General features: G+C 40.7%; 1 protein-coding gene across 4 annotated transcripts in view; it reads right to left on the minus strand.

Annotated features, from left to right (window-relative positions):
* The window catches only part of LOC140193025 (monocarboxylate transporter 2-like), a 226,264-nt gene that overhangs the window by 58,034 nt on the left and 150,265 nt on the right, over positions 1–17,965 (minus strand). For all 4 annotated transcript variants that reach the window (XM_072250478.1, XM_072250479.1, XM_072250480.1 and 1 more), the window contains exon 3: positions 14,688–14,831. In XM_072250478.1, coding sequence (XP_072106579.1) covers positions 14,688–14,831 — 144 coding nt within the window. The remainder of the gene's footprint in view (positions 1–14,687; positions 14,832–17,965) is intronic.

Here is a 17,965-nt window from a genome sequence, read left to right on the forward strand (position 1 = left end):
GTCTATTCCGCAATTTAGTTTTCGTTGCATTCATTGTAGAAAACCCCGCTTTGCAGAGATATGTTGGAAATGGAAGCAACGTTTTCAGTGCTTTCGTGGCTATCTCAGGACATTTAGCCTTGACATTGATCCAGAATGCCGGCAGAGGTGTTATGTCAAACATACTTTTCAGCCCACCGTCATTTGCAAGCAGGAGTTGATTTTCTGCCTGCGCTGACATGGAAGACGCGTGCGTAATGACCTCACGCGCGTTCAACTTCAACAGCAGGTGTGACAGGGAATGAGGAAAGGTCCAGCTGACTCATATCGCCAAATCATATCGTTTCCTCGCAGCCAGTAGCACATGCTTTGTGGCCCAGTGGTTGGGGAGCATTGTAATATGGGATTGGGATGGATAAAAGGGTGCATTTACGAAGTAGTTGCAATGGTGTGAGATCGAGATGTGGAAGTTGATTCTCAGTGGCTTGTGCTGAGTAAGACTGAGGAGGGAGGTTAAGTTATATTTCTGGATCTATGTGCATGCAGCTTCAGGCTGACCTGTATTCTTTCTGACTGGCTTTTGGTGAAATGTTCCATTTGCCAGATAAAGGTTCAGCAGAATGAATGGTTCTATTCAAATGTTAAGTCAGGAATACTATTGCTTCAATATGTCAATATGACCTTTATTTCAACATTAGCAAACATTTCAACATTCTACCCCATAATGACTTGCTCTTTTTATCATGTGCCTTTCCCTCGTTAATCAGCTGCTAGCATGCCACAATTCCATAACGAACTAAAAACAGAGATTGTAACCTTCTTCAACAAGATCTGAATGGCACTGAGCAAAGCAAGTGATGTAAGAAAAGGTAACAGTAAGAAAAGTAAGAGGTAAAAGTTATAGGATCATATAATCATTGAACTGTCGTCACCAATCTACCCTATTCCATAACCCTACAAATTATTCTCTCTCAAATATCATTCCCCCTTCTCTCTCTAATTTACTGCCTAGCAGAAAACACAGGAGCATGAAAACTCAGATGATCAGACTCGAACAGTTTCTTTCCCACTGACGTCCGAGTTCTGAACCAACCACCTCTACCACATCCCTTTCCCGGTGCTGCTGTCACTGAATCACTAATTCAATCACTTCCAATATCTCGCTTCAGCTTTTCTTTTGCACTGTTTCAGTTTGTATTACTCTGCTTGTTTTGTGATGAAGTGCTTTGAGAGGCTGGTGATGAAACGTATCAGCTGCTGCCTCAGAAACAACTTGCTCCTCTCCAATTTACCAACCATTATAAGAGATCAAGAGCAGATGCCATCTTATTGGCTCTTCACCTGGAACATCTGGACAATGAAGATATTCTTCGTCAACTACAGCGTAGCATTTAAAATTATCATCTCCATAAAAGCTAATCTACAGGCTTCAAGACCTTGGCCTCAAAACCTCCTTGTGCAACTGGATCCCCGATTTCCTCACTTGCAAACTGCTGTCAGTTCAGATTAGCAACACCGTCTCCTCCATGATCTCCATTAGCACAGGTGCACCACAAGGCTTTGTGCCTCACTGGCTTAAACTTTCGACTGTGTGGCTAAGCACAGTTTCAATGCCATATTTAAGTTTGGTGACGACGCCACTGCCATTGCCCAAATCAAAGTTGGTGACAAATCAGCATATAGGAGGGAGATTGAAAATCTAGCTGAGTGGTGCCACAACAGCCTCTCACTCAGTCAGAAAAACCAAGAGCTGATTATTGACATTTGGAGGAGGAAACCAGGGGTCCATGAGCCAGTCCTCATTGGTGGGTCAGAAGTGGAGAGGGTCAACTTTAAATTCCTGAGTGTTATCATGTCAGAGGATCTGCTCTGGATCCTGCAAGTAGGTGCCATTGTGAAGAAAGCACGGCACCACCTCTACTTTCTTAGAAGTTTGTAAAGATTTTGCATGTCATCCAAAACTTTGACAAACTTTTATAGATGTGTGGTGGAGCGTATACTGACAGGTTGTATCATGGCTTGGTATGGAAACACCAATGCCCTTGAACAGAGAAGCTTACAGAACGTAGTGGATATGGAAAGCCCTCTCCACCACTGAGCACATCACACGGAGTGCTGTTGCAGGAAAGAAGCATCCACCATCAGAATCGGCCACCACCATGCCCTCTTCTTGCTGCTGCCATCAGGAAGAAAGTAGAGGAGTCCCAGGACCCACGTCACCAAGTTCAGAAACCGTTATTACTTCTCGAACTTCAGGCTCCTGAATCAATGACTCTTCATCTCATTTTCTCACCGTTTATTGGTTATTTATTTATTGTTCTTCTTTTGTATTTGCACAGTCTGTTGTCTTTTGCAGGTTGGTTGTTTGTCCGTCCTGTTAGGTGCAGTCTTTCATTGATTCTATTGTGTTTCTTGGATTTACTGGAGTATGCCCACAGAAACAGAGTGTTGTATATCGTGACATAACATGTATTTTAGTAATAAATTTACTTTGAACTTTGTGCTTTGTGTTGTATTTACAATTGTATTTTCATACCATGTGCATTTCTTCCTGTGTGAACTTCAATCAAACAAGGCATTTCATTGCATCCTTGTGTATGACAAGAAATTATACTAGCTAAATAACTTCTCTATTAACTAACTAACTTCTAATTCTGTTTTGATTGAGTGAAGGAGCAGTCCAATGGGGGCTTTCCTCCTTTTCCCAACTTCAATAGAAACAATATTAAAAAAAGGAAGCAGGTGGAGGCAGCTGGGACTTCCTGTACGGCACAGTTCCTGAGGAGACAATGGATTGTACATAATGAGGCACTTGGCAAGGACCAATAAAAAGAAGTTAGGTTGAGGTGGAGCAGCCATATTGTGGGTGGGCTGATGTTATAGTGGGGAGTTCAGGCTTTGGCTCATCGAGACTTCAGTAAGAAGAGGCAAAGACTGTAGGTAGATTTTTTTTGGTATAATTTTTCTTTTTATCTTATTGCACAGTTAGAGACAGTAGAGATGCCAGGCAGGATAGTGGAATGCTCCTCTTGCAGGTTGTGGGAGGGCATGGAGACCCCCAGAGTCCTTGATGACTACATTTTCAGAAGCGCACCCAGCTGTAGCTTCTTTCAGACCATGTTCAAGAACTGGATGAACTTTGGATCATTTGGGAAGCTGAGGGATTAAGATACAGGACATATAGGGAGGTAGTTACACCAGACGTGCAAGACACAAATAATTGGGTGACTGTCAGGTGGGGGAAAGGGGTAGATGGCCAGTGCAGAGTACTCCTGTGGCCATTCCTCTCAACATCAGGTATACTGCTTTGGATTCTGTTGGGGGGCTAACTTAACAGAGGAAAGCCACAGTGGTCAGGTCTCTGGCACTGTGGCTCAGAAGGAAATGGGGGAGAAGAGGAGTACTATAGTGACAGGGGATTCCATTTTTAGAGGAGGAGACTGGAGATTCTGTGGAGGTGAAAGAGATGGTATGTTGCCTCCCAGATGCCAGGATTAGGCAGGTCTTGAATTGGGTCCACAGCATTCTAAAGGGGGAGGGTGAACAGCTGGAAGTTGTGGTACATAATGGTACCAACAACACAGGTAGGGAGAAGGAGGAGGTCATGAAGAGAGAATATAGAGAGTTAAGTGAAAAGCTGAAAAGCAGAACCTCCAAGGTAGTAATTTCTGGATTGCCACATGCCAGCGAGGGTAAAAATGGGATAATTTGGCAGATGAATACACGACTGAACAATTGGTGGTGGGGTCAGTGGTTCAGATGTCTGGATCAACGGGATCTCTTCTGGAGAAGGTACGACCAGTACAAAAGGAACAGGTTACACCTGAACTAAAGAAGGACCAATTAGCTGTGGGCAAGTTTGCTATATCTGTTGGGGAATGTTTAAACTAATTTGGCAGAGGGATTTGATAGAGCTGAGGATGGGTCAGTTGGTTTATGACTAGATGCATTGTGTAGTAAGACTGTGAGGAAGGGCAAGCAGATGATAGGGCATAATTGCAGTCTGTGGGATGAGTTCAAATATAACATGGGAGAAAAATTGAAAAACAGTGATGAATACAGGACTGAAGGTGTTAGATTTGAATGCAGTAGTATACCTTAAGATATAGGGACAGAATTAGGCCATTTGGCTCATCGAGACTGATCCTAAATACAGAAAAAGCAAGATAATCTTGTAGTGCAGTTAGAGAATGGCAGGTAGGATGTTATGGGCATCACTGACCTGTGGCTGAAAGAAGATTAAAGTTGGAAACTTAACATCCAAGTATACAAATTAGATGGTCAGGTAGAATGGCTCTGTTGAAAAAAAAATAAATCAAATCCTTAGAACAAGGTGACGTAGGATCTGAGGCTAGAAAAGCCTTGTGGGTAGAGTTAAGAAACTGAAAGGGTGAAAAAAGCAATAGCCTGGATGGGGGATACAAAAATTACAAAGGGAGTTAGAAAAGGAATGTTAAAATGGCAATGTTACGATAGTCGTGGGGGATTTCAATAATCAGGTGTTGGATCCCAAGAGATGAAATGCGTAGAATGCCTATGAAATGGCTTTCCAGAGCGGCATGTGGTTGAGCACACTAGCGAAAAGGCAATACTGGACCGGGTGTTGCATAATGAACTAGATTTGATTGCTGAGCTTAAGGTTAAGCAACCCTTAGGAGCCAGTGATCATAATATGACAGAATTCACCCTGCGGTTTGAAAGGGATAAGCTAAAGTCAAATGTATCAGTATTACAGTGGAGTAAAGGGAATTACAGAGGCATACAGAGGAGGTGGCCAAAGTTGATTGGAAGGGGGCACTAGCAGGGATGATGGCAGAACAATAATAGCTGGGGTTTATTTTTTTCAAATTAATTTTCTTATGAGTTTCTACAATACAACAAAAAAACACCAACAAAAAGGAGATTTATACAGTGCAAAACCAACGTGTTTGGTGTACAATTCATAACAGTAAAGAAAAAGCATCCAAAATAAAATCATGTAAAGTTAATTTCCTCCCCATCCTCCTACTACGCAACTCCAAGCCAACCATTATGATATAAAGAAAAGTTAATCAGAACTTTTGTCACCACAGAGCTGTGAATATAAAAAAAGTGTATTGCTTACCACCTAAACTATAATATATTTCACATCATAAAAAAAACCATAAAAGAAAGCTGGATGTAAGGGATTAAAGTACTGAAAGAAAAAGGAAGATAAACCTTTCCTCACACCTTATGGAACCTTATGTCTGAATTAAGAAGTGAATAATGAATCTTTTCAAAGTCTAAGCAGGACATAATGTCTCTAAGCTATTGAGCATGAGTGGGTGGGGCAGCACCTTCCCGCCTAAGAAGAACTAAATGTCTAGCCAAAAGAGAGGCAAAAGACAATGTTCGACGTTTAGTCGGACTCAAGCGCGTGTCAACTTCACCCAAAATGCCAAACAGAGCAATCAAAGGGTTAGGTTCTAAGTGGCAATTAAGGGTATGGGATAAAGATAAAAAGACATCTCTCCAAAATTTCTCCAAACTAGGGCAAGACCAATACATATGGATAAGAGAAGCCTCACCCACTTTACACTTGTCACAAGAGGGACTAATATCGGAATAGAACCGCGATGATTTAGTTTTAGACATATGAGCCTTATGTACAACCTTGAACTGCAAAAGGCAGTGGCCAGCACATAAAGAGGTTGAGTTAACTGGCTTAAGAATTGAATCTCAAACCTCGTCGGACAGAGAAATATTTAAGTCATGCTCCCAGGCAGCTCTAATTTTATCAAAGGGGGCACACCTCAAAGTCGCTAACTTATCACGAATAGTAGATATTAAACTTTTACCCAGTGGGTATATACAAAGAAACAAGTCCACAACACTTTTTCTGGGCATCTCAGGAAAATTTGGTATTAAAGGGTTAATAAAATATCTAATTTGAAGATATCTAAAGAAATGAGTATTAGGTAGGTTAAACTTTGCAGACAGTTGTTCAAAAGTTTCAAAACAATTATGTATGAAAAGATCTTCAAAACACCTGATGCCTTTTCTGAACCAATCATGAAATGTTTAGTCTTGCATAGAAGGTCAGAAAAGATGATTATGAAAGATAGGACTAGAGAGGGAGAAACCATGAAGACCATAATGTTTTCTGAACTGAGCCCATATTCTCAGAGCATGTCTAATGAGAGGATTAACAATTAGCTTAGCCAAATAACAAAGAAGTGTGGAAATGGAGAAATCCTTATGAGAGTTCAAATCCATTGCTACCAATTTTGGGCAGTCAGACTGATTATGAAAGAAAGGCCAAAAAGTAAGGCAACGTATATTGGTTGCCCAGTAATAAAAACAAAAATTGGGCAAGGCCATACCACCTTCCCTTTTAGGTTTTTGAAGGTGAACTTCATTAACTCAGGGACATTTGTCCTTCCATAAATAGGATGAAATAATAGAATCTAATGAATCAAAAAAAGCTTTAGAAATAAAAATTGGTAAAGATTGAAATAGTTATAAAAATTTAGGAAGAATATACATTTTAACAACATTAATTTGACCTTCCAGAGACATGGACAGGGATGACCAGTGTGCCAAACTCTGTTTTGTATGATTTAAAAGATTTGTAAAATTTTCTCAAAAAAAATGCTTAAAGTTCTTTGTTACAGTAATACTGAGGTAAGTGAACTGATTATATACTACTTTAAAAGGGAGGCTATGAAATTCTAATATTTGTGTTTCTCTGTTAAGTGGGAAGAGTTTGCTCTTGTGTAAATTAAGTTTATATCCAGAAAGCTGGCTAAATTTATTAAGAAGTGAAAACATTGGGGGTAAAGAGGTAGTCGGATTTGATATAAAAAGTAATAGATTATCGGCATAAAGAGAAACTTTATGCTCAACACCCCTCCTCCAAATCCCCATCAATTCAGCGCAGCTACGCAACGCAATCACCAATGGCTCTATGGCCGGATCAAAAAGTGAGGGACTTAAAGGGCACTCTTGCCGGGTGCCATGTTTAAGGTTAAAAGGTTGGGATTACAGTGAGTTGGTCAAAACAGAAGCAGTGGGACATGAATATAGCAATTTAATCCATGTAATAAGACCTTGTCCAAAGTCAAATTTTTCTAAAACCGCAAGAAGATAATCCCACTCCACACAATCAAACGCTTTCTCCGCATCAAGAGAGATAACACACTCAGGAGTCCCATTTGAAGGTGCTTACAAGATATTAAATAAACGCTGTATATTAAAAAAGGGAAGCGATTTTTAATAAAACTGGTTTGATCTTCAGAAATAATTGAGGGTACAATGTTCTCCATCTACGAGCCAAAACTTTAGCCAAAATTTTAACATCGACATTTAACAAAGAAATCGGCTTATACAAGGAACACTCTGTTGGGTCTTTGCCTTTTTTCGCTAAAAGAATACTTGCCTCATTAAATGATGCTGGCAATTGACCATATTTAAATGAATTGGGTAAAACTAAGGTTAATTGAGGCAAAAACAGTGATGAAAATGATTTATAGATTTCTGCAAAGAACCCATCACGTCCAGGAGATTTACCAGACTGCAGTGCAGAAATGGCAAAGGATATTTCCTCTAATGATAATGGTTCATTGAGTTTTGCTTTGAGATCAGGAGAAGCAAAGGAATATTTAAACTATTTAAGAGATGCTCGACAGAAATGCTATCATTTAAAGATTCAGAGGAATAGAGTCGAGAATAATAATTCTTGAATGTATCAATGATTTCAGAATGATTCAAGGTAATGTTTCCATTTCCCATTCGAATTTTAGTAATTTGTTGTTTAGTTTTAGAGCATCTTAGTTGATTGACTAAAAATTTACTGGATTTATCACCATGAATATAAAACCAGCTCTTACTTTCAAGAAGTTGGCATTCAATAGGTTGAGTGGAAATAAGGTCAAACTTATTTTGAACTCTGAAGTTCCACTCGCTTCTTGTCCAGTTCCGGATTTTTGGTCTGGGCATATAGTTGGTCTGTTGCTTTAATTTGATTAACCAGATCTGATCACTCTGTATAGGTCTTTCTTTTCAAATTCACAGTATATGAAATTATTTGACCCATTAGACATGCTTTCATGGCATCCCAGACAACCTGAATTGAGGTTTCAGATGATATGTTAGTATCTTTAAAAAAAGAGTTATCTGGTCCTTCATAAACTTTACAAAATCATTATCCAACAACAGGGTCAGATTAAAATGCCAGTGTATATTCATTTGGGGGGAGACAAGGAAGAAATATAGACCGGGTAACTGGGGCATGATCTGAAATCAAAATACTCTGATAATCACAAGAGCGAACAGATGGAATCAGCAGGTTATCGATTAAAAAATAATCAATTCTAGTAAAAGTATGATGGACATGTGGAAAAACAGAATAATCTCTTTCAGTTGGGTGGAAAAAACGCCAAACATCAGAGATACCAAAATTAGAAAGGGAAGACTGAATTGATAAAGCAGATTTACTTGGTAGTCTAGGAACAGAGGACGATCGATCCATAACTGGATCTAACCAACAGTTAAAATCACCTCCGAATGTAAGATAATATAAGCTCAGGTCAGGCAATAAAGAGAAAAAACAATCAAAAAAATTCCACATCATCCGAATTGGAAGCGTACAGGTTAACCAAGACTACCCTAGTGTTATATAATTTCCCAGAGACAATAATAAAATGACCATTTGTATCAGATACTTTGTTGTGAAGCTCAGAAGGAGCTTGGCTTTAACCGGAAAAGTAGAATGGAAACGCTACCCCACCCACCTTGACATCAGACCGGAATTATCAGAACAATGAATGTGTGTTTCTTGCACAAAAAGCAATTGCAGCTTTGAGCCGCTTAAAATGTGAAAACATCTTCCTTCTTTTAACAGGATGGTTCAATCCCTTAACATTCCAGTTTATAAAATTCAATAGACTAACCATTGTCATTTAAAAAACCACGGAGAGTAGTAGGCATGAGCAAAATCAAACAATCAAATAACAGCTCTGGGGCAAAAAAATAAAACAGGGGAATCAGGACAGAAGTATGTCCTGAATAACAAAGAATAACTAAAGATTCTATAAATGCTATTGGCAATAGAGATCCCTCCCCCCCAATCCCACAATAAGAAAGCTAACAAAAATCAGTAGCAAGCTCTTCAGAAAAATAACCACCCCAAAAAACAACGTCCAGATTCTTAATATCATCATAATTTTGTTAACAATTCAAAAACCAGAAAACTTATGCACTATGAATTAGAATTATACATAGAGAAAAGAAAAAGAATTCCACCAAGATGTATTAAGCTTAACTCAAAGTAATAATCCAAAAGAAAAGATATGAACTAAGAAACACATAAACAAACTTTACCCAGTAACCTACCCGCAAGAAACTATGAAAAAAATTCACTGACTTAAAAAAGAAAGTTCTGGAAAAAAAAACAAAGAAAAGTAGTACTTGTCCACCATTTTTAATAATCAAACCGAATCTAAGGAAATGGAAGTAACAGGGAGACTTTCGATAAATTTCTGAGCTACTGTAGCTGAGTTAAACTACTTTTTTTCTCCAGTAGCAAGAGTTATTCGGGGACAAGCTGGAAATCCCAGAGAGGGCCTGATTCCGTGATTATAAAACTCTTTCATGACTCCTTTGTATTTGGTTCGTAGACTCAGAACTTGGGGAGCATAATCCTCGACAATACGGATAGATTGACCCTTGTATTCCAACTTTCCTCTCCGACGTGCTTCCATAATCAAGAGGTTCTTCACCTTACAGCGATGAAAACAGAGAACTACTGGGCGTGGCCTATGGCCTGACTCCAGTTTAAGCACAAAGGTACGGTGAGCTCCATCTAACTCGGGTGGGGTCGTAAGAATATCATTCCCAAAAATCTCACAAAGTAAAGTAGAGAAAAATTCAACTGGAGATCCACTTTCGATAGGCTCCGGCAAGCCGAGAATTTGTAAATTTTGACGTCTGCTCCAACCTTCCAGGTCAGTAACTTTGGACATTAACTTGCTGTTGTGATTTCTCAAGCTGGAGCAAACGGTTTCCGAATCGTGAAAGCGATGTTCTAAATCATCGGTAGCAGACTCAAGAAGAGAAAGACGTTCAGCATGAGCCTCCACGTTGGAATTAATTTGATCTAATTCAGATTCCAACGAACTGAAAGAAGACTTAAATTCAGACTTACATTTGGATATTATATCCTGTCAGTACTGTTCCAAAATGGAAACTATCTCGGCAGAGGAACCAGCCACAGGAACTTCTTTTTTCCCCAATTTGGTGAACTTTGAAGCCATTGTAAGACCGGTGTAGTTGCAGGCAGGGGGGAAAATAAGAATTTTAACAATCTGGAGTAAAAAGAAGGAAAGAAGAAGTGCGGAGATAAAAAATAAAACGGAGCGACAGTGTTAAGTGACTAAATCATCGCCATCTTGACTGGAAGTCATAGCTGGAGTCTCTGGGAGCAATTTGGAAGGTGCAGGATTGATAATGTCCCAAGGATGAAAAAGTATTCTAAAGGCAGGATGACATAACCACGGCAGACAAGAGAAGTCCAAGGCAGCACAAAAGCAATATAATGTAGCAAAAATTGGTGAGAATTTAGAGGATTGGGAAGCATTTAAAAACCAACAGAAGGCAACTAAAAAGGGCTATAAAGAAAGAAAAAATGAAATATGAAGGTAAACTAACCAATAATATAAAGAAAGATACCAATTGTTTCAGATATATAGAGAGTAGAAGAGAGGAGAGAGTGGATGTTGGACCACTTGAAAATAACACTGGAGTGGTAGTAATGGTAGACAAATAAATTGCAGATGAACATACTAAGTTTTTTGGGTCAGTCTTCACTGTGTTAGACACAAGCAGTATACCAGATGCTTGAATGTCAGAGAAAGAATTAAGTGTAGGTGCTAATAATGAGGAGGTGTTTGGAAGCTGAAAGGTTTGAGGGTAGATAAGTCACCTCGATCAGATGAGGGTTCTGGAAGAGGTAGCTGAAAAGATTGTAGAGACATTAGTAATGATCTTTCAAGAACCACTAGATTCTGGAATTGCAGATGACAATCCATTCTTTCAGAAGGGAGGGAGGCAGAAGAAAGGAAATTATAGGCCAGTTACCCTGATTTCAATAGTTAGGAAGGTGTTGGAGACCACTATGAAGTGTGGGGTTTCGGTCTACTTGGAGGCACATAATAAAATAAGCCAAAATCAACATGGTTTCCTCAATGGGAAATCTTGCCTGGCAAATCTGTTGAAATTCTTTGAGGAAATAACAGGCAGGTTAAACAAAGGAGAATTGGTGGATGTTGTTCATTTGGAATTTCAGAAGGCCTTTGACAAAATGTTGCTCATGAGGTTGCTTAACAAGTTAAGAGCCTATGGTATTACAGGAAAGATACTAGCCATGGATCGAAGATTGGCTGACTGACAGGTGGCAAAAATTGGGAATAAAGACAGCCTTTTCTGGTTGCTGGCCAGTTACAAGTGGTGTTCTGCAGGTTTTGGTGTAGGGACTGATTCTTTTCACAATGACTTGGATGACGGAATTGATGGCTTTGTAGCCAGGTTTGTAGATGATACAACAATAGGTGGAGGGGCAGGTAGTGTTGAGGAAGCAGAGAGTCTTCAGAAGGACATGGACAGAGTGGGAGAATGGGCAAAGAACTGGGTGATGGAATATAATACAGGGAAGTGCATGGTCATGCACTTTGGTAGAAGGAATAAAGCTGAGGACTATTATCTAAATGGGGAGAAAATTCAAAAATCAGAGGTGCAAAGGGACTTGGGCGTCCTCATGCAGGATTCCCTAAAGGCTAAGTTGCAGGTTGAGTCAGTTGTGAGGAAGACAAATGAGAACTAGAATACAAAAGTAAGTATGTAATGCTGAGGCTTTATAAGATGTTGGTCAGAGCACACTTGGAGTATTGTAAGCTGTTTGGGGCCCCTTATCTAAGAAAAGATCTGGCAACACACATCAAAGTTGCTGGTGAACGCAGCAGGCCAGGCAGCATCTTTAGGAAGAGGTACAGTCGATGTTTCAGGCCGAGACCCTTCGTCAGGACTAACTGAAGGAAGAGTTAGTAAGAGATTTGAAAGTGGGAGGGGGAGGAGGAGATCCATAATGATAGGAGAAGACAGGAGGGGGAGGAATGGAGCCAAGAGCTGGACAGATGATTGACCAAGGGGATATGAGAGGATCATGGGACGGGAGGTCCAGGGAGAAAGGCAAGGGGGAGGGGGAACCCAGAGGATGGGCAAGGGGTATAGTCAGAGGGACAGAGGGAGAAAAAGGAGAGTGAGAGAAAGAATGTGTGTCTAAAAATAAATAACAGATGGTGTATGAGGGGGAGGTGGGGCATTAGCGGAAGTTAGAGAAGTCGATGTTCATGCCATCAGGTTGGAGGCTACCCAGACGGAATATAAGGTGTCTCGCCACATCGGGAGCACCGGATGCAGTATATCACCCCAGCCGACTCACAGGTGAAGGGTCGCCTCAGCTGACCTTCTATACATTGGCGAGACCCGACGCAGACTGGGAGACCGCTTTGCTGATCACCTACGCTCTGTCCGCCAGAGAAAGCAGGATCTCCCAGAGGCCACACATTTTAATTCCACATCCCATTCCCATTCTGACATGTCCATCCATGGCCTCCTCTACTGTAAAGATGAAGCCACACTCAGGTTGGAGGAACAATACCTTATATTCTGCCTGGGTAGCCTCCAACCTGATGGCATGAACATCGACTTCTCTAACTTCCGTTAATGCCCCACCTCCCCCTCATACCCCATCCGTTATTTATTTTTATATACATATTCTTTCTCTCACTCTCCTTTTTCTCCCTCTGTCCCTCTGACTATACCCCTTGCCCATCCTCTGGGTTCCCCCCCCCCTTGTCTTTCTCCCCAGACCTCCTGTCCCATGATCTTCTCATATCCCCTTGGCCAATCACCTGTCCAGCTCTTGGCTCCATCCCTCCCCTTCCTGTCTTCTCCTATCATTTTGGATCTCCCCCTCCCCCTCCAACTTTCAAACCTCTTACTCACTCTTCCTTCAGTTAGTCCTGACAAAGGGTCTCGGCCTGAAATGTCGACTGTACCTCTTCCTAGAGATGCTGCCTGGCCTGCTGCGTTCACCAGCAACTTTGATGTGTGCTGCTTGAATTTCCAGCATCTGCAGAATTCCTGTCGTTTGTGTTTTTAAGAGAAGATCTGTGGCATTGGAGAAAGCCCAGAGTAGGTTCACAAGAATTATTCCAGAAATGGAAGGTTAATGCTGTGGATCTATACTTGCTAGAGTTTAGATAGATAAATGAGGGAAGATCTGATTGAAATCCATCGGATATTGAAAGGCCTCACGTGAGTGAATGTTTCATATAGTGGGTGAGTCCAGGACCAGTGGGCACAGCCTCAGAACAGAGGAATGCCCATCAGCTGCCTGCATGCAGACACTTCTCAAGGTCGTAAATGGTATATATACTTTGGTAGTAGATGTACTTGGAACTTTGAATATTAAAACAGATAGTGCTAATTGTTTGTCAGAAGCCCTAGCAATCACGTAGAGAAATTTACCAGCAATCATTCAATCAAAGTCAGAGTAAATTTATTATCAAAATATATTTATGCCAGCATTCCTTTTCTTGCGGGCATTCACAGTAGATACAGAGAAGTGCAATAGAATCAGTGAATAACTGGTGGGTATCTGGAATGCTTTGCTCAGGGTGGTGGGAGAGTCAGGGCTTTCGGGGCTTTTAGGAGATGTTGAGATAGACACATGAATGTGAGGAAAATGGAAGGATATGGACGTCGTGTAAGCAGAAGGGATTAATTTAGTTGGCCATTGAATTACTAACAGCCTGTTCCTGTGCTGTACTCTTCTATGTTCTATGATAACCTGCACATAAACAAAAATGGACAACAACCAATGTTCCCTCTAACATTTTTTACAGCTGCAGGACCAACCATTGCTCTGAGCTGGAAATTTTTACATGGCCTGAAAACTGTGAGGCACTTTAAATTTGTTTTGTAAAATGCATACTATGAATATTTAGAATAACATTTGAAAAATGACATATTTTTGATTTTATTTTTTAATTAAAGGGTCTAATGAAATAGAACAAAAAAAATCTTTGGCATTTAGTAAACTTTTTCTAGCTAAATAAACTCTTCTCAGGCTTCCAGTCGGGTACAGGTATCAATTATAACCGACATTTTGATGACCAACTCTGCTGTCTTCTGGAGGTAGTACCTATACCCGGCTGGAAGCCCGGGAAGAGTTTATTCGTCATATATGCCAGGAAAGCACTAGATCCTTTTTCTAGCTGTGTCGGATTTCACCTGCATGGCAACAAAGGCTATGTGTGTGGGAGCATTTCAGTTACAGTGTGGCTGCGCACCCATCCAGCTTAAAGGGAACATTGACAACAACCAATGTGCAAAACAAGACAAACTGTATAAATAAAAAATATATATATTAGAAAGTAATAAATCATTTTGAGGATATTAGTGGTAGAGTCTTTGAAAATGAGTTCATAGGCTGTGGAACCAGTTCAGTGTTGAGTTGAGTGAAGTTGCTTAAGCTGGTTCAGGAGCCTGATGGTTGAAAGGTAATTACCATTCCTGAACCTGGTGGGACCAAAGGCTCCTGTACCTTCTTCCTGATGGCAGCAGTGAGAAGAACATCTCTTTGTTAAGCATCCCTTTTAACTAACGTGGCCAGATACTGTACTCACCTGTAATACAGCCCACGCACAAGAAAAGCGGGAAAATGTTATTGCAAAACGACGCAGCTATCATTCCAATGGAGCATAATATTCCTCCCCCCATCATCACTGGACGGGATCCATACTTGTTTACCAGGATACTGCTTATCGGCCCTGCAGAGAAACAATGAAATGGGAAAATACATCATACTCCTTTACAGGAAAGAAAGATTGCTGTTCAAGTGATTCATAGTCTTGATGAATATTCAAGAAAATGCAAAATCATACATCAAACCAGATGTCTCCAATTATTTTGCACTATGTTCAGTGTGAAATTGAGCTGATTGAGCAGCTTTTGAAGCACCAACAGGGGATATATTTAATGCAATCTTCTATGTGGAAACCATTTCACTCATATTATTTGAAGAATTATCCCACTGAAATCAAACCAGCTGGATTAATATCCAAAGGCCTAGAGCAGTGATCCAGTGGAACATGTTTGAAATCCTGTAGCAACAGGCATTACCTTCACTGCACAGTTCAATTATGCATAGATTCTCACTGACTGCCCAATTGTCAACAATGAACAAGACCCTCGCCAATTCCCTGCATTAGATTCCCAATATTCCACACACCTCGACTTAACAGAGGTCTGAATAAATACATGGAGGGGAGTTTGGAGCACTATGGTCGAGGAGCAGCTCATGCTAGGAAATTTGACTGCTTTTGGGTTGACAGATCAAGCCAGACCTTCACAATTCTGTGTGAGTTGTGTGTGAATCCGTAGCCTTAAACTTTTTTTGTGTTGGCACGTGGCCAAGTGGTTAAGGCGTTCGTCTAGTGATCTGAAGGTTGCTAGTTCGAGCCTTGGCTGAGGCAGCATGTGTGTCCTTGAGCAAGGCACTTAACCATACATTGCTTTGCGACGATATCGGTGCCAAGCTGTATGGGTCCTAATGTCCTTCCCTTGGACAACATCGGCGGTGTGGAGAGGGGAGACTTGCAGCATGGGCAACTGCTGGTCTTCCATACAACCTTACCCAGGCCTGTGCCCTCGAAACCTTCAAAGGCGCAAATCCATGGTCTCATGAGACTAACGGATGCTTATAAAAAAACTTTTTTTTAATTAAAGAGTGCAAGAGCAGCACTGGGGCATGCTCCCATACACCTGCTTACTCAGCTTTGCACAACACCCTGACATTCATAATTAGTAGTCTAATGATGCAATTATTTACATTACCAAAGCCTAGATACAACTGTTTAAGATTCTATCCAAATTATTGGAATAAATGACCATAAGGCCATATGACATATGAGCAGAATTAAACCATTCACCCCATCAAGTCTGCTGCTCTATTCCATTTTGGTTGATTTATTATTCCACTTAACCCCATTCTCCTGCCTTCTCCCCTAATATCTGACACCCTTATTAATCAAGAGCCTATCAACCTCCACAGCCTTCTGTGGGAATGAATTCCACAGGTTCACCACGCTCTGGCTGAAGAAACTCCCCCTCATCTCTGTCCGAAAGGAACATCCTTCTATTTTGAGAGTGTATCCTCTGGTCCTAGACCCCCCCACCATGGGAAACAACATTTCCATGTCCACTCTATATTCAATAAGTTTCACTGAGATTCTCCCCTCATTCTTCTAAGCTGCCCAGTGCCATCCTTCACTCCTCATATGTTAACCCTTTCATTCCCAGGATCAATTTCATGAACTTCTTCTGGACACTCTCCAACATCAGCACATTCTTTGTTAGATGAGGGGCCCCAAAACTGCTAACAATACTCCAAGTGTGGTCTGACCAGTGCCTTATAAAGCCTTCAAATTTTAATAGTTGCTTTTGTATTGCCTTTAAGTGGTTTGAGACTAAGTGTGATTGCACCTTTAATGGAAAGTCAGAGAGTTTAGTAACCTGCTTTTTCTGATGCTGCCTTAAGTTTTTTCACACAGTCTGCTGAACTAGCTGAACTGTGACTATATAAACCCTGTTACAGGAGAGTTGCAAGGGAGTTATTTGTGAAACCTGCTTACACCATCACAAAGTTTACTGGTCCCATTGTTGCCGTATGTTGTAACATGGGTGAATGCGAACCGATTAAGTTGTGGGCACACTCACTCAGCTGAGTGGAAGCCAAAGATTAAATAATCAAGTATTAGAAATCTGAAATAAAACTGAATACTCAGCAGGTCAGGCTGCATCTGTGGAGAGAGAAAACAAGCTCTCACTTCATCTTTCATCAGAATTGGGAAGAGTTAGATCAAAAAAGATTCAAGAGGCCGGGATGGGGGGATGGATAGAATGGAAGGGAAGGTGTGTGGAGTTGGGAGGACAGAGCTGAGAGCAGAACGATACAAGTGGTGGTATTGCTGGCTGAAAGAGAGAGGTGAAGGCTAGTGTACAGGGTGGATGTGAAAGCAGGTGATCGACACATCTGAAGTTAGCAAAGGATTTTCAAAGTTCAAAGTAAATTTGTTATCAATGTACATATAGTCACCATATACAACCCTGAGATTCATTTGCTTCAGGCTTACTCAATAATCCATGACAGAAATAGAATCAATGAAAGTCTGCAACAACCTGGAGGTTCAACCAGTGTGTAAAAAACAATAAACTGTGCAAATACAAAAATAAATAAATAAATAAGCAATAAATATCAAGAACATGAGATGAAGAGTCTTGAAAGTGAGTCTACAAGTTGTTGGAACTTTTCAATGATGGGGCAAGTGATGTTGAGTGAAGCTATCCGCTCTGGTTCAAGAGCCTGATGTTTGAGGGGTAATCACTGTTCCTGAACCTGGTGGTGTGAGTCCTGAGGCTCCTGTATTTCTTCCTGATGGCAGCGGCGAGAAGCAAGAAGGAGAGGGGAGAAAATGAATGCTGGAAATGCACGACACAAGGCTGAAACATCAATCTATCCATGAAATTGGGCATTTTGCTCTCTGTTGTCAATTCTGGATGTCTGTAATATTTCCTTTAAATGCTTCCTTAATCGATGTTTAACTTCACAGCATCAGCACAAAGACAAAGAAGTCAGTCTGGAGAGATAGTTGGAAAATCAAAGTTACAGGCAAATGGAAGCCCAGAGCCATACAGCATCCTAAAAAAATTGCTGCTCACCCTGCTCCTGGCACTCCAGTATAGAAGAAGCCAGCAAATTGTCTTCTTGGAAACAACTCTGCATTGAAAATCTTCCAGATATTCTTCCACTCAGTTTCATCAACCTTACTTAATCCACAGAGCAAATGGAATTGGAATCTTGCTAACCAACCTTGTGTTCTTTACTGTATGTCTACAATGTAAA

Source organism: Mobula birostris, unplaced genomic scaffold (assembly GCF_030028105.1).
Source record: "Mobula birostris isolate sMobBir1 unplaced genomic scaffold, sMobBir1.hap1 scaffold_355, whole genome shotgun sequence".
Taxonomy (NCBI): Eukaryota; Metazoa; Chordata; class Chondrichthyes; order Myliobatiformes; family Myliobatidae; genus Mobula; species Mobula birostris.